General features: G+C 40.3%; 1 protein-coding gene across 1 annotated transcript; it reads right to left on the minus strand.

Annotated features, from left to right (window-relative positions):
• Nucleotides 1-26906, minus strand: LOC100567279 (cytochrome P450 2J2). The gene is made up of 9 exons (XM_008116277.3): nucleotides 24424-26906; nucleotides 17587-17749; nucleotides 16698-16847; nucleotides 14216-14376; nucleotides 12349-12525; nucleotides 9220-9361; nucleotides 8612-8799; nucleotides 5697-5838; nucleotides 1-541 (listed from the first exon to the last, which is right to left on the minus strand). Exons 1-9 carry the CDS (start codon nucleotides 24589-24591, stop codon nucleotides 354-356), a joined length of 1479 nt encoding a protein of 492 aa, XP_008114484.3. The 5' UTR covers nucleotides 24592-26906; the 3' UTR covers nucleotides 1-353.

Below are 26906 nucleotides of genomic sequence, written 5' to 3' on the forward strand. Positions count from 1 at the left end.
TACAGTAGAGTCTCACTTATCCAAGCTAAACGGGCCGGCAGAAGCTTGGATAAGCGAATATCTTGGATAATAAGGAGGGATTAAGGAAAAGCCTATTAAACATCAAATTAGGTTATGATTTTACAAATTAAGCACCAAAACATCATGTTATACAACAAATTTGACAGAAAAAGTAGTTCAATACGCAGTAATGTTATGTTGTAATTACTGTATTTACGAATTTAGCACCAAAATATCACGATATATTGAAAACATTGACTACAAAAATGTCTTGGATTATCCAGAGGCTTGGATAAGCGAGGCTTGGATAAGTGAGACTCTACTGTAGTAAGCCATTTTATTATTATTTTTTATCATGAATCAGAGCGGGGAATCGCACAAATCCTATAAGGCTGTGGGTGGAATGTGAAACCCAATACAGGCATCTTGGTCATTTCGACTGTTTCTTCTGGAAACTGGAACCTGAATGCTCTCATCAGGTGAGTAAAGAAAAGGAAGAGCTCCATCCGTGCCAACTGCTCCCCTGGGCACACTCGAGTGCCTGCAGATAAGGGAAGACAAAGAGAGAAAACAGCAAGTGAAGAAAAACCTCTTTTGAAGAGCCTACTTTTGGGTCAACAGCATTACAGTAACTTAAAACGTCACTTCAACATTGAGAATTTGAGAGTTTAGGCATCCAGTGAAAAAGGTCAGGCAAAGTTATCAAGTGCATGCAGACAAAGCAAATACAGATGGAATATCCTGTATCCATGATGATGATGATGATTATGATGATGATGGTTATGATGAAAATAGGTTTCTTACCTGCCTCTCCTTGTAGCTTGAGGCAGGGTACAACATAATTAAAATACATCATCATAAAAACATTAAGCAAAATACATACATTAAAACATATTTCTGTAAAATACACATATTAAATTACACAGAACAATGTAAAGTGCATAGTTAAAGTTGATTGGGCCGGTCTGTCGGAAGATACGGTCCTTCAGTTGTGCCTTCTGACAGCTGATTTAGCTATTGGATCTCTTTTTCGGGATTAATATGTTTTTAATTTTCAATTCGCATATTCATAAAAACAATGAAACAAATCTATATACATGTATCTATGCATGAACCAATACAATGCTTTCTAACAGCTATACAATATTTGTATTTGTTTATATTCTTCCCTCCTCACACCCCGTCCAGTTTAATGATTTCCCATCCCTTAGGTTGAAGACATTCTTCTTCTATTCTTTTTTCTTGCCTGATATTTATTATGTATAAATTTATTTATTTATTTACTTACTAGATTTATATCTTGCTCTTCTCACCCCGGAGGGGACTTAGAGCGGCTTACATATCAAATGTACAGTACATCCAATATATTATTAGCATAGCACAATATAAGCATTAAATTACTATATTGTACTATATCATTATATGGTAATATTATTAGCAATATTACATTTAATATATAATATATAATTAATATTATTATATTATATTATAATTAGTATAATATTGTATTACATTATAATATTGTTATCAATATTATAAGTATATACAATATATTATATATTTATAAATTATTGTGTGTGTGTGTGTGTGTGTGTGTGTGTAAAAGGGCCCCTGGTGGTGGCACAGTGTGTTAAAGTGCTGAGGTGCTGAACTTGCGGACTGAAAGGTCCCAGGTTCAAATCCCGGGAGTGGAATGCGCGCCCACTGTTAGCCCCAGCTCCTGCCAACCTAGCAGTTCGAAAACATGCAAATGTGAGTAGATCAATAGGCACAATAATCCCAAATAAACAACTCGGGGGAAGGTCACAGGGGCTTACATGTCTTTACACTAATGCACAGAGCATGGGAAATAAGCAAGACGAACTCCAACTTTTAGCACAGCACCACACGTACGACGTCATAGGCATCACTGAAACCTGGTGGGATGACTCCCATCACTGGAATGTAGCCATTGAGGGCTATGACCTCTTTCACAGAAATAGAACAAAGGGGAGAGGAGGGGGAGTAGCTTTATATGTCAAAAACAGTTACGTTGCAGAAGAAATGCAAGACTGTAATCCGGGAAACCAGCTTGAAAGCATCTGGATAAGAATCAAGGGAACCGGGACTCAAAAAGATCTCGCCGTGGGTGTCTACTACAGACCTCCGAGTCAGGATGAAGGACTTGATGAAGCCGTCTGTCAACAGCTGACCAAACAGGCACAAAGGAGAGATATAGTAGTCATGGGCGACTTCAACTATCCTGATATCTGCTGGAAAACAAACTCGGCCAAGAGCACAAAGTCCAACAAATTCCTCACTTGCCTTGCAGACAATTTTATGGTCCAGAAGGTAGAAGAGGCAACAAGGGGATCAGCAACTCTTGATCTAATCTTAACAAATGTGGAAGACCTGATCAATACAGTAGAAGTCGTCGGATCCTTAGGGGCAAGTGATCATGTGCTCCTGCAGTTTGCCATACAAAGGAAGGCTGAAACTAAGACAAGTCAAACACGCATTCTAGACTTTAAGAGAGCTGACTTCCAAAAAATGAAGGAAATACTGAGCAGCATTCAATGGATGCCAATATTAAAAGACAAGGGAGTTAAGGATGGATGGGAGTTTTTTTAAAAGTGAAATACCCAAGGCGCAAATGCAAACAGTGCCAACAAAAAAAAAATATGACAAGTGCAAAGAAGCCAGAATGGATGTCCAAAGAACTTCTAACCGGGCTAAGACTCAAAAGAGACATGCACAAGAAGTGGAAAAGGGGAGAAATCACCAAAGAAGAATTCAAACATATAGCCAACTCCTGTAGGGAAAATGTTCGCAAGGCTAAAGCGCAAAATGAGCTCAGGCTTGCCAGGGACATAAAAAACAACAAAAAAGGCTTTTTTGCTTACGTTGGTAGAAAAAGGAAGAACAAGGAGGCGATAGGGCCTCTGCAAGGAGAAGATGGGGTGATGGCGACAGGGGACAGGGAAAAGGCAGAACTGCTTAATGTCTTCTTTACCTCGGTCTTCTCACAAAAAGAAAGCCATCTTTGAAATGGACAAAAAAATAGGGAGACAAGTTGTCCAGGAACACCTGGCCGCTCTAAACGAATTCAAGTCCCCAGGGCCAGATCAGCTACATCCAAGAGTATTGAAGGAACTAGCTGAGGTTATTTCAGAGCCACTGACAATTATCTTCGAGAGTTCTTGGAGAACAGGAGAAGTCCCAGAAGATTGGAGGAGGGCAAATGTGGTCCCTATCTTCAAGAAGGGAAAAAAGAACGACCCAAACAATTACCGTCTGGTCAGCCTCACATCGATACCAGGCAAGATTCTGGAAAAGATCATTAAGGAAGTGGTCTGCAACACTTAGAAACAGATGCAGTCATTGCTAATAGTCAACACGGATTTACCAAAAACAAGTCATGCCAGACTAATCTGATCTCTTTTTTCGATAGAGTTACGAGTTGGGTCGATACAGGGAATGCCGTGGATGTAGCCTACCTAGATTTCAATGAAGCCTTCGACAAAGTCCCCCACGACCTTCTGGCAAACAAACTAGTAAAATGTGGGCTAGACAAAACTATGGTTAGGTGGATCTGTAATTGGCTAAGTGAACGAACCCAAAGGGTGCTCACCAATGCGTCGTCTTCATCTTGGAAAGAAGTCACGAGTGGAGTGCCGCAGGGCTCCGTCCTGGGCCCGGTTCTGTTCAACATCTTTATTAACGACTTAGACGAAGGGTTAGAAGGCACGATCATCAAGTTTGCAGATGACACCAAACTGGGAGGGATAGCTAACACTCCAGAAGACAGGAGCAGAATTCAAAACTTGACAGACTAGAGAGATGGGCTGAAACTAACAAAATGAAGTTCAACAGGGACAAATTCAAGATACTTCACTTTGGCAGAAAAAATGGAATGCAAAGATACAGAATGGGGGACACCTGGCTCGACAACAGTATGTGTGAAAAAGATCTTGGAGTCCTTGTGGGCAACAAGTTAAACATGAGCCAACAATGTGATGCGGCAGCTAAAAAAGCCAATGGGATTCTGGCCTGCATCAAGAGGGGAATAGCGTCTAGATCAAGGGAAGTTATGCTCCCCCTCTATTCTGCCTTGGTCAGACCACACCTGGAATCATACTGTGTCCAATTCTGGGCACCGCAGTTGAAGGGAGATGTTGACAAGCTGCAAAGCGTCCAGAGGAGGGCGACTAAAATGATTAAGGGTCTGGAGAACAAGCCCTATGAGGAGCGGCTTAAAGAGCTGGGCATGTTTAGCCTGCGGAAGAGAAGGCTGAGAGGAGACATGATAGCCATGTACAAATATGTGAGGGGAAGTCATAGGGAGGAGGGAGCAAGCTTGTTTTCTGCTGCCCTGCAGACTAGGACGCAAGGGAACAATGGCTTCAAACTACAGGAAAGGAGATTCCACCTGAACATCAGGAAGAACTTCCTCACTGTGAGAAGGGCTGTTCGGCAGTGGAACTCTCTGCCCCGGACTGTGGTGGAGGCTCCTTCTTTGGAGTCTTTTAAGCAGAGGCTGGATGGCCATCTGTCGGGGGTGCTTTGAATGCGATTTCCTGCTTCTTAGCAGGGGGTTGGACTGGATGGCCCATGTGGTCTCTTCCAACTCTACTATTCTATGATTCTATGATTCTACCGCTCCGGCAGGAAGGTAACGGCGCTCCATACAGTCATGCCAACCACATGACCTTGGAGGTGTCCACGGACAACACCGGCTCTTCGGCTTAGAAATGGAGATGAGCACCAACCCCCAGAGTCAGTCACGACTGGATTTAACGTCAGGGGAAACCTTTATCTTTACCTTACATAATCAGATATCCTGAAGATTGGACCCAAGTCTAAACATGAAATTCACTGATATTTCATGTACATCTTATACACATAGACTGAAGGTAATTCCATAGAATATGTTAATCAAATCAGCAAATATAAGATCTGCAAACGTCAGACTCACAAATATGGTTACGTGGTTAGCCAACTATTCATTTCATTGAGACCATGTTAAGTCTCATAACTTCTAACGAAATACTACAACCCCCCTTTTTTGGATGTTGTAATGCCATGTTGAATCCTCAGGTTGAAACTGGATGCATTTACAGCGCTATATACAGTAGAGTCTCACTTATCCAACACTCACTTATCCAACGTTCTGGATTATCCAGCACATTTTTGTAATCAATGTTTTCAATACATCGTTATATTTTGGTGCTAAATTCATAAATACAGTAATTTCTACATAGCATTACTGCATATTGAACTATTTTTTCTGTCAAATTTGTTGTATAACATGATGTTTTGGTGCTTAATTTGTAAAATCATAACCTAATTTGATCTTTAATAGGCTTTTCCTTAATCTCTCCTTATTATCCAACATATTCACTTATCCAACGTTCTGCCGGCCCGTTTATGTTGGATAAGTGAGACTCTACTGTAATAGCAAACACTGAGCAAACGACAACTATCTTTTAACCAACAAAAATGTGCTCAGTACAGTTGGCTCTCCCTATCTATGAAGGATTGGTTCAACAAATCTTTATTGATAACAAAATAACTTAGATGCTCAAGTGCCTTATATAAAGTGCTTATGTAAAGGGACTTCATTCACATGGATTCAGCATAGTCCACCCAGTCCTTTCCATCACTCCATTCACATTGCAGAGGCAATTGCCACATGTGCAAACCTCAATTGCATTTACCTGCTCCAAATGGCAGAAATTCTTCTCTAGCGACGAAATGTCCATCCTTATCTAAAAAGTGATTGGGATTGAATTCTCCAGGCGTCTCCCACTGCTTGGGATCAAGAAATACTGAGCCCAGGTCTGGCACGATAAAGGTCCTCTGAAAAAACAAAGAAACAAACAGGAATCTCAGGATGCATGCAGCTCAACACAACTCACTATTGCGTAAGATACTGGTAATGGATCTGTTGGTGCAGGGAATTAGCTTTTGATTCGACTACAATCTTCCTACAAATAATATGAGTGCCATTACCTTTACAACTTCTTCAGAAGTTTGGCAACAGTAGATCACCTCTACAGATCACATGAGCAGTTGCAGTTTGCTACTCCTCAGAGCAGAGAATGAGCTAATCAGCTATTCTTTCCTAATTTAACTAATTTACAACATCATAAAACTGCCAGCAAAACACGAGGAAAGGAATGAGGAAGTACAGCCACTAGTGGACAGTGAAGCAACAGCTCCCCCTGTGGCCGGAATCGTGAAGCTGGAAAAAATGTTAAAATGCCTCTGTGTCTGTCTATATATGTTGTTTGTCTGTTGGCATTGAATGTTTGCCATATATGTGTTCATTGTAATCCGCCCTGAGTCCCCTTTGGGGTGAGAAAGAAGGGCGGAATATAAATACTGTAAATAAAATATTATTTTCTTCCCCACAATAAGATCTTCTTTGTACTGTAGAGCCAATGTGTAGTGGTTTGGACATAGGACTATGACTCTGGAGACCAGGATCTGCATCCCTGGCCATAGAAACCTCATGGATGATCTTGGATAAGACTCACTCCTTCTGTCTTAGAGGAAGGCAAATCTCCTCTGAACAAATCTGGCCAAGAAAATCCTGTCATAGATTTGCCATAGGGCCACCAGAAGTCGGAAACGACTTGAAGGTCCACAACAATAATTCTGTCTTTTTCACTCCCTCCTTCACTCCTTCTAAATGTTAGAAGGAAGCACATTTATACACTTGCTTTATATGTAGTAACTTGTACAATATATAAAAATGAAGAAAGCAAACCTTGATCTGATATTAGAAGACAACTGGTGAAATGGCAAAACGAGAACAGTTTCTCTATTTCTGTGAATGCTATTGAATTTATCCAGAAATAAAAGAATTACACACCAGCCTAAGTCTTTTTGTTAAGTCCTGACTAGAGTAGAGCCATAGTATCTTAGAGTTGGAAGAGGACCACCCTGTCCAACCTCATGTCATTTGGATTACACAATCAAAATCTCCAGAGAAGGAGACTCCACTGGACTCCCCTGCATCATATTCCATTGTGGAAAGTCCTTCCCACCTGGAAGTTCTTCCTAATGTTTAGTTGGAATCTCTTTACTTGGAATTTGAATACCTTGCTCCATGTTCTAGTTACTACAACAGCAGAAAACAAGCTGCCTCCTCTTTCAATATAGCATGCTTTCAAATATTTAAAGATGGCTATCATTGCTCCCTTTCAATCTTCTTTTCTCCAGGGTAAACAGGGGCCAGGCTGTGGCGCAGGCTGGTTAGCAGCCAGCTCCAATAAATCTCTCTGACTAAGAGGTCATGAGTTCAAGGCCAGACCGTGTCGGGTGAGCACCCGATAATTAAAAATAAAATATAGCCCCTGCTCGTTGAGGACCTAAGCAACCCAAAAGATAGTTGCATCTATCAAGTAGGAAATTTGGGTACCACTTATATGTGGGGAGGCTAATTTACCACACCATAAAAATCACCCAGCTGCCGTTGGAATGAGGAAGTTGCCGTTGCAGTGGATGATGAAGCAGCTGCTCCCCCTGTGCCCAAAATCAAGCATACCCTCAGGAAGCTGGAAGCGGGAGAAGGTTTAAATTGCCTCTGCATCTGTCTCTGTCTATGTTCTATGTTATATGGCATTGAATGTTTGCCTTATATGTGTATAATATGATCTGCCCTGAGTCCCCTTTGGGGTGAGAAGGGTGGAATATAAATACTGTAAATAAATAAATAAACAAACATACCCAGCTTCCAAAGCTGCTCCTCATAGGCCTGGCTTCTAGACCTTTGACCATTGTGGTCACCCTTCTCTGGATACTTTCCACCTTGTCAATATTTTTCTTTGTATCATAGCACCCAGACCTGGACACAGTATTCCAGGTTAGGTCTGACCAAAGAATAAATGGCAGTACCACTTTCTTTGTTTGAACACTATCCTCCTATTGATGTAGCCTAGAATTGCCTTGGCTTTTTAAACTGATGCAACACTGTTGACTTGTATTCATGTTGTAGTTTACTAAGACCACTGGAAATTTTTCACATGTACTGCTGTCACGCCATTTCATTTCTTGTTCTTCAGTGGTTCACATTCTTATTACTAGTCAGTATAAAACAAAGTTTTGCAGGCTAGTGACTCATATACACTGGACAATTTAGCCTGGTTCAGATCTGCCCCAGAATAGCCCCAGATCCAGAACGTTCATGTCAAATCCAGAGCTGTTGCCCAGACAGCCTAGGACTACATCTGTTCTGCTGGACCTTCTCCTTCATGTCACTGCCACCATTATCATTCCTAGCTGACCAACCAAGGAATTTTCTCTGAGTGTCTGAATCACCCCACATTCTCACTGGTTGCATGGGTGCTTCGTTTTAACATCAGCAGAGGTCCCAGTGATAGTCAGGAGTTTGGATGGAGCTCCATGGCTGGCTAGGAGCAGCGATGGCATGGGCATGATCCACCGTCTTTTCCTGCACTGATTTCTTGACCTTCAGATATCTTTGAGGTGTACGAGAAGTACCTTTTGTCATAATACAAGATTTTGTATTATGTGGGAAGCTCTGGTATCGATAATATGTCCCATAAAAGCTACACATGAGTTTTGATAGTTCTTGGGATACAGGGAAGCAACTGTAGAACTTTACCTTGGGAATGGTGTAACCATATATGTTCACATCTTTAGTATTTCGCCTAACAATCCCAAGAGGTAAGACATAGTTTGCACGTAAAACCTCGTGAATCACAGCATTGGTGTAGGGCAGTTTCTTCCGATCTTGATAGCAGATTGATTGAGAGGTACCCAAAACTTCCTCCATCTCCTCATAGACTCTATCTGAGGAGAAGAGTGAAATGTTATTTGATTTCTTCCTCCAAAATTAAGCCATTGAGAGACATATTTTCCACATTAAACAATTCTATTTAGCTAATTTGCCCCATGTATACTAGGATGATTGAATCTTTGTTGTGCAAAGACCTTATAAACCTACAACTCCCATGATTCCATAGTCTTCAGTGTAGCAATAAACAGAAACTCACTTACTTTGAAGAACATGTAATTTGTTCAGTGCAAAAGATTGGTGATTAGAGATGGAGAATGTAGCAATAATTTCTTTACCTTTGGTTTTCTCAATTTGGCAACTTTGGAGATAGCTGAAAATATTTCTTCCAGAAATCTTGCAAGCATTATAACAAATCACCAAAGCATCAACAAGTCAAGAAGGCTCCATGCTCCATTTACACAAGGCTCCCTCACCTTGGATATCTGGATGAGTTGCCATGCGGAGCAGTGCCCATTGCAGAGCACTGGCAGTAGTTTCTGTTCCTGCGGCAAGGAACTCAAGAATACACTGAGCCAGATTGTCTTCATTAAAAGTAGAGTCAGGATCACTCTTGGTCTGTTGTTGGGTAAAGAAATGATTATTTCTTCCCTCAAATGCATTGCATGCCAAATTCAAAACTAACTCCTCTCCTTTATGAAGAGTCATTCTAAGCCTTCTATATGCAATTTTGCAATATTTAATGAATCTGGCATGTGTCTCCAGAGGAAGACTAGGACCCAATGGAGGAATGGATTTAAATTGCAGAAAAAATGTTCCATTTAAAAATAAGAAAGAACTTCTTGATGGTAAGAGGTGTTCAATGGTGGAATCTACTGCTACTCAAATTTACAGAAGACACCAATAGGGAAGGATTGAGAATACCACAGAGGACAGGATCGAAATTCAAAATGACCTTAACAGGTTAGGTATTGAGGCCTGTGAAGCCTCAGAAGATGAGGACGGGGATTTTCTGTTTGAGCCTGGTGTTTCTGTGGGGGAAAGCAAAAGTGTTTTGCGAGATTATGAGAATGTTTTGGGTAGATCTGTTCCTGGGGAAACAGGCCATGATTTTCATGAGAATCAGCCAGGGGTTGACTCTGAAAGGGATGTGGAGGAGACAGGAGGGTTACAGATAACCCAGCGTTTACAGATCCGATGGGATAGTGCAAAACAGAGACAAATCCAGTGTTCCCAGAGACTGAAAGATAAACAAAGGGAACCCAGGTGTGAGAAAGGATGATGTCATGGGCAAGAGGGAGTATTTTTAGGGAATTGGAGTCAATGCTCGGTAGGGAGATTGTTGCCTGTCTTGGGAGCTCTGAGTTATTGGATCTGTATTTTGTTTTCCTATTTAAATTCCAGGTCTCCTGTTTAGATTATAAATCTTGTTTCAAGTCTCAAGCCTTTGGGATTATAGTCAAGTTCACATATGGTCATGTTCATGCTTTCAAGCTTTTGGATATAATTCTGGTTTAAGTGCAACAACCCTGGGATTACAGTTTCTTGCCTTTGCCTCAAGTGATTTTTGGTCTGTTCAGACTGGGTCCTTGCTGTTTGTTAAGCTTCTGGAAATCTAGCTCATGGATGCATTTTGAAACTGTTTTTATATTAGATACCCTTTTCTTTATAAACATATTATTCTTGTTCATCTGTGCGGTGTTTGTGTGAGAAAAGGATCAAGTAGGCTTCTTCTTCTTCTTCTTCTTCTTCTTCTTTATTCGGTCAGTCATTTCCGACTCTTTGTGACCTCCTGGACCAGCCCATGCCAGAGCTCCCTGTTGGCCGTCACCGCCTCCAGTTCCTTCAAGGTCTAGCCAGTTACTTCAAGGATACCGTCCATCCATCTTGCCCTTGGTCGGCCTCTCTTCCTTTTTCCTTCCATTTTCCCCAGCATCATGATCTTTTCCAACTTTCCTGTCTTCTCATGATGTGGCCAAAATATTTTAACTTTGCCTCTAATATCCTTCCCTCCAGTGAGCAGCCATTGGGCATTATTTCCTGGAGGATGGACTGGTTGGATCTTCTTGCCAAGGTCCAAGGCACTCTCAGGATGTTTCTCCAGAGTTCAAAAGCATCTCTCTTCCTTCGCTCAGCCTTCCTTATGGTCCAGCTCTCGCATCCATAGGTTACTATGGGGAATACCATTGCTTTGACTATGCGGACCTTCGTGGCCAGTGTGATGTCTCTGCTTTTCACTATTTTGTCAAGGTTGGCCACTGCTCTCCTCCCAAGAAGTAAACGTCTTCTGATTTCCTGGCTGCAGTCTGCATCTGCAGTGATCTTCGCACCTAGAAATATAAAGTCTGTCACTGCCTCCACGCTTTCTCCTTCTATTTGCCAGTTGTCAATAGTTGTGGTTGCCATAATCTGGGTTTTCTTGATATTTAACTGCAGCCCGACTTTTGCACTTTCTTCTTTCACTTTGGTGATAAGGCTCCTCAGCTCCTCCTCGCTTTCGGCCATCAGAGTGGTATCATCTGCATACCTAAGGTTGTTAATGTTTCTTCCAGCAATTTTAACTCTGGCCTTGGAATCGTCAAGCCCCGCATGTCGCATGATGTGTTCTGAGTACAAGTTGAATAGGGAGGGTGAAAGTATGCAGCCCTGCCGCACTCCTTTCCCAATCTTGAACCAGTCTGTTGTTCCATGACCTGTTCTTACTGTGGCTGATTGGTCTTTATACCGATTTCTCAGGAGACAGACAAGGAGACTTGGTATTCCCATACCACCAAGAACATGCCATAGTTTATTATGTTCCATGCAGTCGAAGGCTTTGGCATAGTCAGAAATAGATGTTTTTCTGAAACCCCCTGGCTTCCTCCATTATCCAGCGGATATTGGCAATTTGGTCTCTTGTTCCTCTGCCTTTTCTGAACCCAGCTAGCCTGCAACATTAGGGGTCTGGGCCAAAACTACCAAAATGAATTTCAAGGGGGGGGGGGATACACTGCATTACATTTAGGCAATAAAAATGGAATGCAAAAAATAGGATGGGTAACACCTGACTTGAAAACAGGTCATGTGAAAGGGATTTAAGAGTCAGTAGACCACATGCTGAACATAAGTTGGTAGTGTGATGTGCCAGCTAAAAAAACTCAATGTGATTTTAAGTTGCCTCAATAGAAGTCCAATGTCTAGATCAAGGGAGTTAATAGTCCCACTCTCTTCTGCTTAGGTTAGATCTCATCCGGAATGCTGTGTCCAGTTCTGACAGCACAATTCAAGAAAGATATTGGCAATCTAGAACATGTCCAAAGAAGACAGGCCAAACTAATCAAAGGTCTGGAACTGACCCCAAGGAGAGTGGTTTAGGAGCGGGTTATATTTAGCTTGGAGAAGTGAATATTGTATAAGGAAATTGTTCCTTACACAAGCAACTTCTGCATAAAATGTTTTGCATAAAAAGCGGATAAAGCTTTTTTAGCTGTATCATACATTCAAAACTGATAAATAATGCATTATTTATGTCGTTCAACAATCCAAATGCATTTGCAAGCTAAAATAAACTTTTTAACCCATTCCACTTCCCAACAGTCAGATATGTGGGAGCTTCCTGTACTTACTTTCTCTATCTGATACAGATAGAAGTCACTGAAATCTTGGGGGTCATGTTGCATCTCATGTTCCTTGTGTTTTGCAATCTCTTGCTTTAAAAGTGAAATTGCCTTGTCGATTTTTGCAATGGCACTTGATAAAGGTGTTGAGAAATGTTCCATGAGCCTTGGAAACATTTCATAGAGCTGCAGGGAAAACAAAAATTAAAATTCTGTCACTTTCATAAGCCATAATATCACCCAGATCCTTTGGATTAGTACTTGATGAAATGGTTTGGATGATTCTTTGAGGCTATGGATATACAGCTTTTTTACACATAGTGTAGACTTGTCAAAGTAGGCCTGGGCTGGCTTGGCTTGCAAGTTGGTTATCTATCTGTGCAGGACCAAGGTAGACCAGGCTTGAGCCTAAGCCGGGCCGGGCTGTGGTGCAGGCTGGTTAGCAGCCAGCTGCAACAAATCACTCTGACCAAGAGGTCATGAGTTCGATGCCAGGCCGTGCCTGTCTCTGTCTCTGTTCTATGTTATGGCATTGAATATTTGCCTTATATGTGCAATGTGATCTGCCCTGAGTCCCTTTCGGGGTGAGAAGGGTGGAATATAAATACTGTAAATAAATAAATAAGCTATATACTGCCAGATGTTAGAGTGAAAATGTTGTCCAAATCCATAAACCAAGTTTCCACCCCCCCTGCGGTTGTGCTCATATTTCTAATCCTTTTAGTTCTCAGGTTTTCCCTTATTCCCTTAAACCAGTGGTTCTCAACCTGTGGGTCCTCAGGTATTTTGGCCTACAACTGCCGTGTGAATGACTGACAATGTAGACTCAGAAATGCAGTAAGTATATTTAACTGTACTAAAACTTGCTCACAAAAAACTGACGTAAAGTTTGCATAGGATTGCCTAGCTGAAAGTGAGATGCACACCCAATTGGGTTTTAAATAATAATAATAATAATAATAATAATAATAATAATAATAATAATAATAAAACTTTATTTATACCCCGCCACCATCTCCCCAACAGGGACTCGGGGCGGCTTACATGGGGCCATGCCCAGAACAATACAATATAAACAGCATATAAAAGAACAACACATCACAACACAGTGAACAATACAATAAATAATAATATCCATTACCATACAAATCAAGGAAACAATGAAAACAAGGGCAGACCACATGAACATTAAGTTAAAACTCGGGGTGAGAAAGACATAAGAATAAAAACCCAATTGGGCCTGCATTACAGTCCACACACGCCCCAGACAGAGGATAAATACATCCTAAAATGAACAAGCACCAGTAAATAAATGACTCTTGAGGAAAAAAAGAAAAGAAAAATGTAATACAAATTGAGTATACCTTGTCTGGAATTCTGACATTCTAAATATTCAAAAATCCCAAATTGCCCACATTGGTAGCTTTGCTTTCTGATGGTTCAATGTGCACAAACTTTGTGTAAAAACTGCCTTCAGGTGCATATAAAAGCATCAGGTTGGGTCCCATCTCCAAGATAGCTTATGATGTACTTATAGGTAAATATTGTATTGCAAAATAAAAATTTAAAAAACCCTAGTACTGATCCGAAGAATCCCACATTTTCTGCTTTGAACTGGAATATATGGCAGTGTGGACTCAGATAACCCAGTTATCTGATAACCCATCACCTGACTTCCAATCCTAATCCACATAGCTGTCTTGGTATTTTTGGGCTCCTGGAGCATGAGCTTTCTGAGGCATGTGTGGACTGTAATGCGGGCCCAATCGGGTTTTTAAAAACCAATGTGGTGTGCATTAAAGTCTTGTCTAGAATCGCCCAATATTTCTTTTTTGTAGGAAATAATTGTTTCAATAATAAAAAAAAGAGTACTCACAACATAAAATATGCTATCTCCAAATTTGACAAAAGTTGCAAGGTGTTCTATTATTTTCTGGTTTTCTTCCTCGCTAGGATAAAATTGGTTCCCCCAAATGACACCGCAGATCACTTTGAAGATTGCACTTGTCATCGGTACTACCGGGTCAATTGGATGGCCTACAAATAAAGTTATTCAAATTGACTAAAGGGATGCATTATTCCTGAGTTATGACCTCTCTCTTTTTCTTTCTCACACATACATTCCTCTTTATGGGCTATATGGGATCCACTATAATTGAATATTGCAAACACTTTCACAATTCAAGTCCTAGTACTTTGATTTTTCATGGATCTGGCTAAAAGCCTCTCTCTTGGAATCTCTAGGGGCCCTTCTACATAAGCCCTAAAATGTGGAAGGAATCAGGATAAAAGGGAAAGTGGCTATATTATGTTTGCCAAAAATGTGCTTTATTGCATTATTAACTGAAAAACACATGTTAAAAAGGTATGCTTAAAATCTGATTTTGACCGAAAATGCTCATATTCGTATAATTTTATATCCTTGCACTAAAGAAACCCCAAGTGACTTAATTGCGATATGCTAGTGTAGACTGCTTCAATGTATGTCCACATTTTAAAATCCTGAAACAGCTGCTGAGGGCTGTAAAGAAATTGAGCCATGGACGCACAGTGGCTAAATGGAAGCACAACTGGAAAGCAATTCCCACGAGAACGCTCTGCAAGCATTCCTTTATTCTCATATTTATGAAATTAAACAGACCTTGAATTTACATAGTGGGCAGCGGCATAGCAGTCAAGTGATCCCAAAGGGAAGTGGGGTTCAAGAGGGCAAACCTAAAGGCAGCAGGAGGGTGAGGAAAGATAATGACAAGAAATCTGCTTGTGTGTACATTTGTATATCCACACCAGTGCTTATGAGGTGCAACGTGTTGTGACTCAGCTGGAACCTCAGAGTGACTCTGATGGGGATTATGGGATTCAGATTCAGAGTGTCCCTGCTGTAGAAGATGAGGAACAGAGAGTTTTTCCCACAGCAGGGAATGGTGTTGATGATACTGAAACTAGCCAGGTGCAAATTGACTCAGAAAAGGAGGACAGTTCTCAGTCTGATTTTTGACGCTAACGAGCTGGCTGGCCTTGATGAAACGGAATCTCTAGATTGAGCTGACAGTTTGGAATTCAAGGTTCGAAGGAGTGTGAGAACAGCAAACAAGAAGGAGGTCAGAGGCCAAAGAAATGCTTTCATGCTTTGCAGAGGGTATTAAAACAGTGTGTTGGGAGACAAACCTTTGTCAAAGCAACTTTTTGCTCAAGGCAAGAAGCAAGCTCTCATTTTCCTGGATTATCTTGCAGCCTTTGTGTGTTCATGTTCATGGGACTTTGTCATGCTCTAATGGGACCTTGTTTATTCCTTATGATTTCTTGGATTATTCTTTAAAGACTTGTTTTGTAACAATCTTTTGGAACCTTACTTTTGCTTTTAAATAACTATTTATTTTCTATTTCCTAATAAACTACAAAAGACTTCAACCTGTGTGCAGCCTGGTGTATATAGCAAGGTGAAACTAGCCTGAGGTGTGACACAGCGGTTCTCTGAGAGTCAATTTTAAAAAAGTAAAAATAAACTTCTGGCGGATGTTCCATGTCCATTTTGCAGATTTCTAAAATCAGCTACAACTAACAAGCTGTGCATACTGGGAAAATATCACACAGAAATATTTGTCATTTTCTGCATTGTTTTTATCAAGATTCACTTCAAATCCAGCACATGCTCCAACAACACAAATGCACCTTCGTTGAGTTCAGTGTATTTGGAACAATTAGCAATAGGTCATCCATATAAACCCTCAGATTATACGGTTTAAACCAGGGGTACTCAAACTTTGGCCCGTGGGGCAGGTGTGGCCCTCCAAGGTCATTTACTCAGCCCCCAACCTAAACTTTAGACTTAGGGTTGCTCTAAGTCTGAAATGACTCAAAGGCACACAACAACAACAACAACAATCCTAATTAACTTGACTATCTCATCAGCCAAAAGCAGACCCACACTGACTATTGAAATGCCAGCAAGTTTATGTTGTGTTGTCAAAGGCTTTCATGGCCAACAATAAAAATAAAAGGCTAAAGGGAAAGGAAAGTTAGAATGGCTGGCAAATCCATGGCAAAGTCCAGAGCAGAAATGTATCCAAAACCCCAGCAGTGCCAGACCTCCCAAAATGGCTAAAACTAGCAAAGAACCGCCAGAGTTTTGACTTGTACTTTTTCCAGCACCATCTTAAGGTGTCAAACTTAGCTATAATTTCCTGTCTCTGGGGAACTTGATGTAACATGACACAGCTTTAGCTCTAATCTTTGGATTATGGGAATGTATTATTCTGAAAATAAACAAAGAGAATGGGATTTCATAACAGCTGGAGGGATTAGTTAGGATCAACTACAGTTTATCCAGGGAAACATCTTCTCCAAGAATGACATACCTTTTGTGCGCGCAAACACCTCCACAATGCCAAGGGCCTCCTCTTCTATCACGTGCTCTGCGTATTTCTTCCCCAGGCCCAACTTCCGCAAGGTAGCTTGCCCAAACCATCTTTGCTGCCTCCAAGTGTGACCGTTTGTTGTCATAATACCTGAGGACCACAGGGACCAAGAAAACACACTAAGCAATAAACACTTCCCAAAATTCATTTTCAGAAGGCTGCTTGTGCAGTTTATATGTATTTGTCCATAACAACAACAACAACAACAACAACAACAACAACAACAACCTTTATTTATATACCACTCTCTCTCCCTTGGGGACTCAGAGCAGTTTACACACAATAAAGTATTCAATACATATACATCATACAAAATACAGTAGCATCTCACTTATCCAAGCTAAACAGGCCAGCAGAACTTTGGATAAGCAAATATATTGGATAATAAGGAGGGATTAAGGAAAAGCCTATTAAATATCAAATTAGGTTATGATTTTACAAATTGAAATACAGTTTCATATTGACCTGTGGATAAGTCAACACAGGGTTATGGATTTATATATATATATATATATATATATATATATATATATATATATATATAACTTCTAGTTAAATACAAGAGCATATAGGGTATATTTTAATGAAGTCTTCTTAGTGGACATATTGTTGTATGCCTGTTCTCCATCTGTGCACATTTTGTATTGCTTAATTTCACAGATCTTGGAATTAACTCAGGAATAACGTGGGTTTTTCTTCTACTGATCTTGCCTATATTCTTTCTATATTCATTGTGGGGACATCGTGCGACAGGGACTGACACCAGCTACTGTGTTGGTCTGCCACCCCTGCATGATAAAATCCCTAGATCTGAAACCCAAGAACTTACCCCTTTTTTTACACATGGCTTTAGTTGTAGGAGTCACGGGTCGCTCACCAAACTCTTCTGCATGATTGATTAGTCCTTCTTTCACCGCTTGGTAACCGGACAGGACAACTACAGGATATGAGCCCACCCAGATTGTGAAAATGTTTCCGTATTGCTTTGCAAGCTGTCATTGGGATCGAAGCAGAAATAAATGATGTTACATTCCCAAATGAGCCAATTGCTCCCAACTTGAAAATGTAGTGTGGAAGTGTGGAAAACTGGAGAAGACCAAAAAGGAAAAACTATTTTTATTGGTTTTATATTGTAACATCCTCCCTGATCTATACAACAGTGGTATGAAAACTGACTTTTGTGTTAGGTTACACAGCCAAGATATCAATATAAAAGAAGGCTAAACTTTTACTTTATCTGATAAGATATAATAAGATATGGCAACTAAAACACTTGAATGCCTTTGAAAAACCAACATTCTCTCTCTTTCTTCCCTTCTCTCCACAAAGCAGTTGTAACTCATAATAAAACTGGCTGTGGGTTTTTTTTTCTTTGTTCCTTTTGGCTATATGAAGTTCATTAGTTAATTTTTCCTTCAGAGCCAGTTGCCATGTCTTATTTGTTGTGGTAATCTCTGAGCGGTTAGACTCAATTTAACCCTCTCTGGGGGAGATTCCACCAAAATCAGCAGAGTAGCAAAAGCAAAGCTGTCAAATGCAACAGTTACTTACACGGGGCAACCAAGAGAAGCCTTTGTCTATTTAGGATTGCAGTGGACTGCAGAGTCTCAATAAAAGTTCAAAAAGTATTTATTCAGGTAAAAAGAACTCCATTGTAGATAGAAAGGCTTGGGAGCTGGCTAGTCTACTCTAGACTGGTTTCTAAGGAAAAATAAGAAAGGAAAAATAACAAACATCTAAACAGTTACATCTTGCCAGGAGAGATGGCAGGATGCTGCTTGTTAGCTAGAAAAACAAAGGGAGAAGAGAGAGCCAAAATGGTTCCAACCTCATGGTCCAGTTTATTGGGGCCATAAAAGACATTCTGACCAATAAGAAGTTAGTGTCCCTAAGATTCACATTTCTACTAACTTCAAAGTAAGGGATGTGACGTAAACAGGATAGAGTGAAACACAGTGAAGCCTGTCTAGGCATGCTTTGGAAACAGGGAAAGGATTCCCTCAATCTAACTCTATCATCTATTTAACTACATTTAGACTTGAGTAGTCCAGGATGATTCCCAACATTATTATACCTGGTTGTCACACAGAAACCCTTTAATCTTTCCAAAACATAGTGATAACCAATAAGCTTGTGCATTTTGGCAGAACTTTGATCCGCTTCTGCTGGCCGGATACTCGTAGACCCCCATATCAATTTCCACGTGCCTCCCTAAAACAGGTGTGCAGACGGATGGAGTTTTCTTACTGCAGCTGAAAAATGCGGCTAGATCTGGCCATTGGCGGCAGTGGGGTTCCCCAGGCTCCCTTTCCCGTTATTTTAGGCAATTACATCATTTGTCCTTATATTCTTCATTAAAACCTGGATTAAAAAGCATCAGAATTAAGATACCACTCTTTCTGTGATCCTTTCCCTTTGGTCTGTAGATGAGACCTGGGTTTAATGCTTCGTTGAAGCTGTTTCTACTCTAGAGGAGACAGGCGGCAGTGAGTGCGCTCTCTCCCTGCATGCAGCTTTCCATTAAGGCATTTTAAGGAGGCTTCCCACTTCTCAGAAGGAAGAGCGATTACCTGGAGCTATCCTTTGGCCTTCCTTAAAAAAGCTCTCTCTTTTCTCTTGATTTGCACTGCAGGCCCTGCCTGCCTTTTCCCCTCTCGCACCTTTCTGCTTCAGGTTTAATGCCTCCTTAAAGCTGGTTCTACTTTCTACTCTACAGGAGAGGTAACTAAATACACTGAAGCCAGGACACAACTGTGATGCCGAATAGGGTAGGAGGAGCCATGATTGGCTGCCATGTGGTCCCATTATGGACGAGAAAACATGACAGCTGGGCCCTTGCCGTTACAGGCACCGGATAGAACCGAAGAAGCTGGTTTGGCCAAAGTAAAATGGCTAAAATGGATCTGTGCACAAATCTAATAACCAACCTGACAACCACTTATAAATAATCAAGAATATGGAATCTTCTGCATGAAAACTGGTTTTCATTTATGAAATTATGGCATGGCATAGAGAAGCTACAAACCTGGATCCTTTCATTGGCTTTAGACCCAGAGGGTACCTAAATAAACCTCTAGGATTAAAAGAGCTCTCCAAATAGATATTTAGGTATTACTTGGAGAAGTTGCAAAACATTCTATGTCATATTCATCTCAAGTTTTAGAAAGGAGAGATAATCCCTAATTTGTCAAAGCAAATACTTCCCTAGGCTACGCACAAGAACAGACGGAGCTCTGTTCTTATGACTGGGACTTGGATGCTTCAGTCCGGTTTACCACCACGCATCCTCTTTAAGTGAAACAGGAGTCTCCCTCGGTTTTGTATCTCTCTTTCTTCCCTTTTATCTCTTCCAGGATTTATCTGCACTGTAGAATGAGTGCAGTTTGATACTATGGCCATGATTTAATGCTGGAGCCTCCGGTGGCCTAGGGGATAAAAGCCTTGTGATTTGAAGGTTGGGTTGCTGACCTGAAGGCTGCCAGGTTCGAATCCCACCCGGGGAGACCGTGGATGAGCTCCCTCTATCAGCTCCAGCTCCATGCGGGGACATGAGAGAAGCCTCCCACAAGGATGGTAAAACATCAAAACATCTAGGCATCCCCTGGGCAACATCCTTGCAGACGGCCAATTCTCTCACTCCAGAAGCAACTCCGGTTGCTCCTGACACGAAAAAAAAATTAAATGCTAAGGAATTTGTGAGATGTAGTTTTACAATGTTCATAGAATTCTTTGCCAAAGAGTGTTGGTGCCTCATCAAACCAGACCTTACATCATTCCACAGCATTGAGCCATAATAGTTAAAGTAGCTTCAAACTGCATGGGAGGGCTTCATTTTATCTCCCTTATACTGCAGACAAAATGTGAACAGAACATTGAGTAAGGACCTTATTACATGAGTGCAAGAAGGTTGGATTATGATGGTGGAAGGACAATTGAAGAACTTTCAACAGGAAGAATTGCACAAATGGAGAGAGGTGCAAAATTGAGGGTGCTCAATGCTATCATCAGTGATCATATAAATGTAGTAGAAGAGGGGGGTTCCTGCAATAAAGTCCTTAGTATAAGATCATAAACATATTAGAATGGAAGAACAAGACTTTGATAAGATTTGTTTGCATATGCAAACTTCTTCAGCTTCCATGGTAGCTCCTTTTTTCCCTTGATACTAATGAAACAAACCAAAGAACAGCAAGAGGTACAAGAAGGTACATTCATCCAAACAGGGTAAAAAAATAACGACCAGTGCTATCAACTTTGAAAAAATAGCCTTAAACATCAAAGGTTATATGCAATATATAGTCCTCACTTTCTCCACTTGCATTATGATGCCACACAAGCACATGCAATTATGATCAATGTTTTCAAATGCACATTTTCAATTTACATTAGATGAATATAAATAGTTGCAAAATAGATGCAAGTGTAATCATGACTACCAATAGTTGCTGACATCTGAAAAAATTGACATGGGAATAACCATGCCTGCATAGCAGAAACAGATAGTGCACTGCCTAATTAGAAACAGCTTGGTTATTCCGACAAAGGTTTTGTAGTTTCACATGTTAGGATTACACTGTGTAATATGATTTGTGTTCCTGGGTTATAATTTCCTAATTGAGTCTAGCATAAAAACACGGAAAAAGTTTTTTAAAGTGCAAAAATTTTGTTTATACAGGACGTTCTGCAGCATGTTTTACTATAGTTTTTCACTGAACATCTCATCAAGTCTCTGTTAATGTGGGATTTGTGTATTGGTAGTGTTTAAATGAAATTTGTGTCTTGCCAGTATTGCATACTGATTGCATCATCCAGAGTGTACTATCGTCTGGAAAGAGTTAATTACTAAGAAGCTGTGTTGACCTTGATGTGTGGCTGGAACTGGGGAGTGTCCAGACACAAGTGTGTGTATGCATTACTGATTGCATCAGTTCAGTTCAGTTCTGTTCTGAGTCTGCTGAGAGTCAAATCCTGTGTCCGTCTGCAAGTCTGTTTGTCTTGATTACTGCTTACAGTAAAACTTTGTATATAGTTTTACCAACGTCTCTGGGTGTCTCTTCGTTCTGCGTTCCACTGACTCCATCCAACTACTGCTGCGCTGCAAATACTCAACTAACATAGTTTGTGACAGTCACAAAAACAAAGTTTTTGGAGTATGATAGCTAATTTCAAAGTAAGAACCGCACAATTAAACAGGAAATAACACTTACAGCATGGTTACTTCCATATGCTTTTTGTTCCCTAAGACATGTCAAACTTTTCAGTAGGCTGGAATATATGAAAGGAACATGGAAGCTGCACCCAGTTGGTGTTTTATGCCCAGCTAAGTTCATTTATGCATGTGGTTGTACTCAGGATAATGCTTGCATAATGCTTGGTAAAGTGGAAAGAATGGGAAATGTAGGAGTGCATCACACCATAGAATTAATGTTGTTTGACACCACTTTAACTGTCATGGCTCAATGCTATGGAATCATGGGAGTGGGAGTTTGACAAGACCTTCAGCCTTTTTGCCAAATATTGCTGATACTTCAACAAGGTACGACTCCAATGATTCCATAGCATTGAGCCATGACAATAAAAGTGGTGACAAAAGGCATTAATTCTACAGCGGAGACCATAGGAGACCACACCACTGGATTGATTCAAGCAAGGACACTATGGCCCTGAATCTGCAAGACCTGAGCAGGGCAGTTAAAAACCAGAGGTCTTGGTGGTCTCTCATTGATAGGGTCACCATAGGTTGACGTGAACTTGATGGTAAACCACCACCAGAACAAATAATGTCTCTATTCAGTTCACACTTGTGTATATAGAATTCCACAAACACACATTTGCACACTCTTGGATGGCATATAACTATTTCATCAGTGCTTTGTTTAATTTACTGAGTTTCTAGAAACAACAACATTTGGTAGCACAGCACTGGTATCCAGTAGAAGAATGATGTAGGCCAATGATGGGCAACCTTTTGCGCTTGGTGTGTCAAAATTCACCAAAAAACCTAGCATGACTTGGGTGGTGTGTCACTTTGAGAAAAAAAACCATAATTTCGCAATATGTATAGTTTAAATAACAAAAATGTATAATTGTAATATATAACTGTATTCAATAAATAAAAAACTATTTACTACGATTATTTCCATGTACAACAATCTATGGTATCTCTTGCAGTTTCCATGCTGATTTCTCTCTATTTTAGTTTCAATGTAGTCATGAGCAATGAATAATATAATAATAATATAATAGTAATAATATGGTAATATACTACAATAATAAAAGAATTATATATATATATATATGTGTGTGTGTGTGTGTGTGTGTGTGTGTGTGTGTGTAATGTGCATAATTCCCATGGAGTAAACAACAAAACCACTGGACCAAATCACACCAAATTTGGCCACAAAAGACATAGTCATCCAATCAATCTGCATGCAGCAGCGTGTCAGCAAAAATGGCTAGGCATGTCAATGCTGACACGCGTGTCATAGGTTGGCCATCAGTGATGTAGGGCAACCAGACGTAACCATGTAGTGTAGATTATGCAAAAATGTTGCAGAATCTGAGTGTAAAAGTTACACCCACAGAGCTAATATGTTCTTTCTCAACATTTCCTCATTAGTGGTGTTCCATAATTTACCTACAGTGTAAATGCTTATTCATATACACATTTATGCAGTTACACCAAAAGCGCACAATATGCAAAATGCACAAAGCTTGAGTTGTGATACCAGATGGGTTACTCCAATTCCACAACATCGACGTGAATACCACTGAATATGGCAGGACATGTGGAATATATTAATAAGATTCCAGTCAATATGAGTATGGGTTTCTTTGAAGCATAAGCTTTGTTGTTGTTATGGACAGTCAGGCTGATGTCAACTTATGGTTCCAGGACCACCCTCGAAAAGTGAAAATCCGCAAAATAGGAACACTATATTTATTTTAATATATATACTGTACATTATTTTAATAGTTAGGTGGCCTTTCTCCCCCTTGCATGCCCCAGGAAGGCTATTTGCCCACATCTCCCAAGATTGCAGAGCCTTGGGCTCTGGCATTAACTTGCCCATCCTGGGGAGCCAGTGAAGCCTTTCCTACCACTGCTGTAATTTTATACTGTATTTAATAGTTTTTAACTGATTTTATGTATTGTTGATTGATTTTGTATAGGCATCTAATTGTGCCAATATTGTAAGCTGTCCTGAGTCTCTTCGGGTGAGAAGGGCGGGATATAAATATTGGAAATAAATAAATAAAATAAATAAGTAGCGAGGGAACACCGTAATCCAAAAATGCCTGTGTAAATCCCAAAACCAAGAAATCCAAAAAGACAGAATTAATCCAAGGTATTTCCATGAACCTCTCCAAGGTAAATTCTCCAAAGTTAGTTTTGTCTGCAGGTGCTATAAGCATGTATTGCTGTTGTCGTTGCTGGGCTTTTTTTATCGCATCTGATTATGTCAAATGTTATAATTTGTCTACAATTATGAGAGGAGGTCTATGGGTCTGGGAATTGCCACAATGGGTAACACCAAACCCAATGATGCCACTATCAGATTTGGGATAGAAGGGTTTACGAAAACGCTAGTTTTATCCGCAACATATAAAATACAACAACTACGACTATTACTTCTAATGCCATTAATCTTCCCATCCATCCTACCTTCGTGAATGTATCTTGATTAAATGTCCTCCCTATTCGCCACAGACCCCCAATGAAGGGAAGCTGAAAAGGTCCAGGAGGGTAGTTTCTGCTTGACCAGAGCTGTTTCAGATACTTCAGTATCAAAATGCCTACAAGTAGAAAAGTCAAAAAACTCCAGATCTCCATTGTTCTTCTGCCGTTTCTTCTCTTGCCCCGGTATCTTTCTGGCTCAGATAGCTTTTGTCTTCTTTGTGACGTTCTTACTGTCACATATGCTTGTGTATAAGCAGCCTTTTATATATTTGGTTTTATGATATGTTTGAGAAAGGCTTAACGTAAGGTTTCACTAGTATGGGGATGTGTTTTGTGCATAATCCCTTATTCATGAACTCTTAAGCAACCCTAATTATGTTGCTGCAGACATTTCTCAAGCTTCCATATTTTCCATACATATGAAAGAGAGTTCCTACTCATTATTTGCACAATGTACCAGCAAAATATGCATGTATAGACATGCATGTTCCCTATAAAACTGATTCAGTGTGTCACTCCATACCCCCAGCATTTTATAGATGAAACTTGGGTTTCTGGGGCCAAGCAACATGAATGTGGAAGAATGGCTGGGACAGAATGCAAAGGTTTCTTCTGCCTGAGCTTACTGAGAAAAGCAAGATTTATTTCCTTCTCCTCCTCTCTCCTGAACACATTTAATTGAATTTAAACCATTTTTCCTGCTTTGAACTCCATTTGGAGCAATTGAAGTAAGCCAAGAGTAGAAAGGGAAGGTGAGAGAAACCAGGTCATTTTACAAGCCTCTGAATAAGTGGGATGACAGAGGATTAATTGGGACTCTCCAAATGGGGAACCATTATAGGATAAATATAAACAACTCAGAACATTAGAAGAGTTTGCTGAGATATCTTTCCAGACAAATCCTGCAGCACATTGAAAAAATGAGCCTTTATAAACTATGACCACCAGAGATATCAGAAATTGCTGTGTCCCTTCAAATAAATTATAACTTGTGGTGATGCCAAGGTGAAGCTATCATGGGATTTTCTTGGCAATGTTTGTTCAGTGGTTCAAAGGTCTGCCTTTGCCTTCCCCTGAGGCTGAGAGAGTATGACTTGCTAATGGTTACCCATTATCCCAGCTGAATAGGGATTCAAACATGGTCTTCAATAAGTTGGAAATGACTTGAAGGCACACAGCAATGGTTTCTGACATTCCTAGTAGCGTTCGTTCACAAAGTGTTATTCTTTCAATGTGCTGCAGAATTTGTCTACCATCAGGAAGTTCTTCCTAAGGTTTGGATGGAATTTCTATTTCTATAGTATGAATCCATTGCTCTGTGTCCTCTGGGGGAGTGGAAAACAAGCTTGCCCCTCCTCAATGTGACATCCTTTCAAATATTTAAACATGGCTCTCACATCCCCTTCTCTCAGCCCTCTTTTCTCTAAGCTAAACATTCCCAGATCCCTTGGTTGCACCTCACAGAGTTTAGCTCCCAGGCTCCCATTTTGGTCGCCCTTCTCCACTTGTTTTTGGATGTCAATATCCTCCTTGAATTATGATCCCCAGAACTGGTCACACTATTCCAGGTGAAGTCTGACTAAAGAGCAATAAAGTGGTATTTTTCCCCATGGCAGAGCATAAACAATAGAGGAGGAGGAGGAGGTACTGAAGACATTTCCCATCCATCAGAAAAAATTAAAACACTTTCCTTCCACATAGGCCCATCTAATGGAGTGGCATTTTGTAATGGTTCTGGCTGCATGAGGACCTCATCCTCCATCTACACTGCAGCATTGGCTGCTGTGAAATTGCAATTGTTGGATGCTGTGAAAGTGTGTTTCTAGTGGTCACTGTAGACAGGACTCATTGCTTCCTTCTTTCAAATCATTTTTTCTCAAACATAACTCTTTTTCTGTTCTGCAAATCCAGGTATTTGGCCACTGCTCCAGAAAGCTCTCTTTCTCCTATCCTCTTAGACCAGTGGTTCTCAACCTTCCTAATGCCACGACCCCTTAATACAGCTCCTCATGTTGTGGTGACCCCCAACCATACAATTATTTTCATTGCTACTTCATAACTGTAATTTTGCTACCACTAGGAATCATAATGCAAATATCTGATATTATTTATTTATTTACTATACCTTTACTTCGCCCTTCTCACCCCAGAGGGGACTCAGGGCGGCTTAACATCATGGCAATACAGTAGAGTCTCACTTATCCAACACTCGCTTATCCAACATTCTAGATTATCCAACGCATTTTTGTAGTCAATGTTTTCAATACATCGTGATATTTTGGTGCTAAATTCGTAAATACAGTAATTACTACATAGCATTACTGTGTATTGAACTACTTTTTCTGTCAAATTTGTTGTATAACATGATGTTTTGGTGCTTAATTTGTAAAATCATAACCTAATTTGAAGTTTAATAGGCTTTTCCTTAATCTCTCTTTATTATCCAACGTATTCGCTTATCCAACGTT

The sequence above is a fragment of the Anolis carolinensis genome, chromosome 3 (genome assembly GCF_035594765.1).
Source record: "Anolis carolinensis isolate JA03-04 chromosome 3, rAnoCar3.1.pri, whole genome shotgun sequence".
Classification (NCBI taxonomy): Eukaryota; Metazoa; Chordata; class Lepidosauria; order Squamata; family Dactyloidae; genus Anolis; species Anolis carolinensis.

Excerpts from the sequence above, each read along its gene's own strand:
- LOC100567279 (XM_008116277.3), bottom strand. The coding sequence starts at position 24,591 with ATGGAGATCTGGAGTTTTTTGACTTTTCTACTTGTAGGCATTTTGATA. Across the intron at positions 17,750-24,423 it reads ATCAAGATACATTCACGAAG|CTTGCAAAGCAATACGGAAA; the intron begins GTAGGATGGATG and ends TCCCAATGACAG. Across the intron at positions 9,362-12,348 it reads ATCTGTATCAGATAGAGAAA|ACCAAGAGTGATCCTGACTC; the intron begins GTAAGTACAGGA and ends ACCCAACAACAG.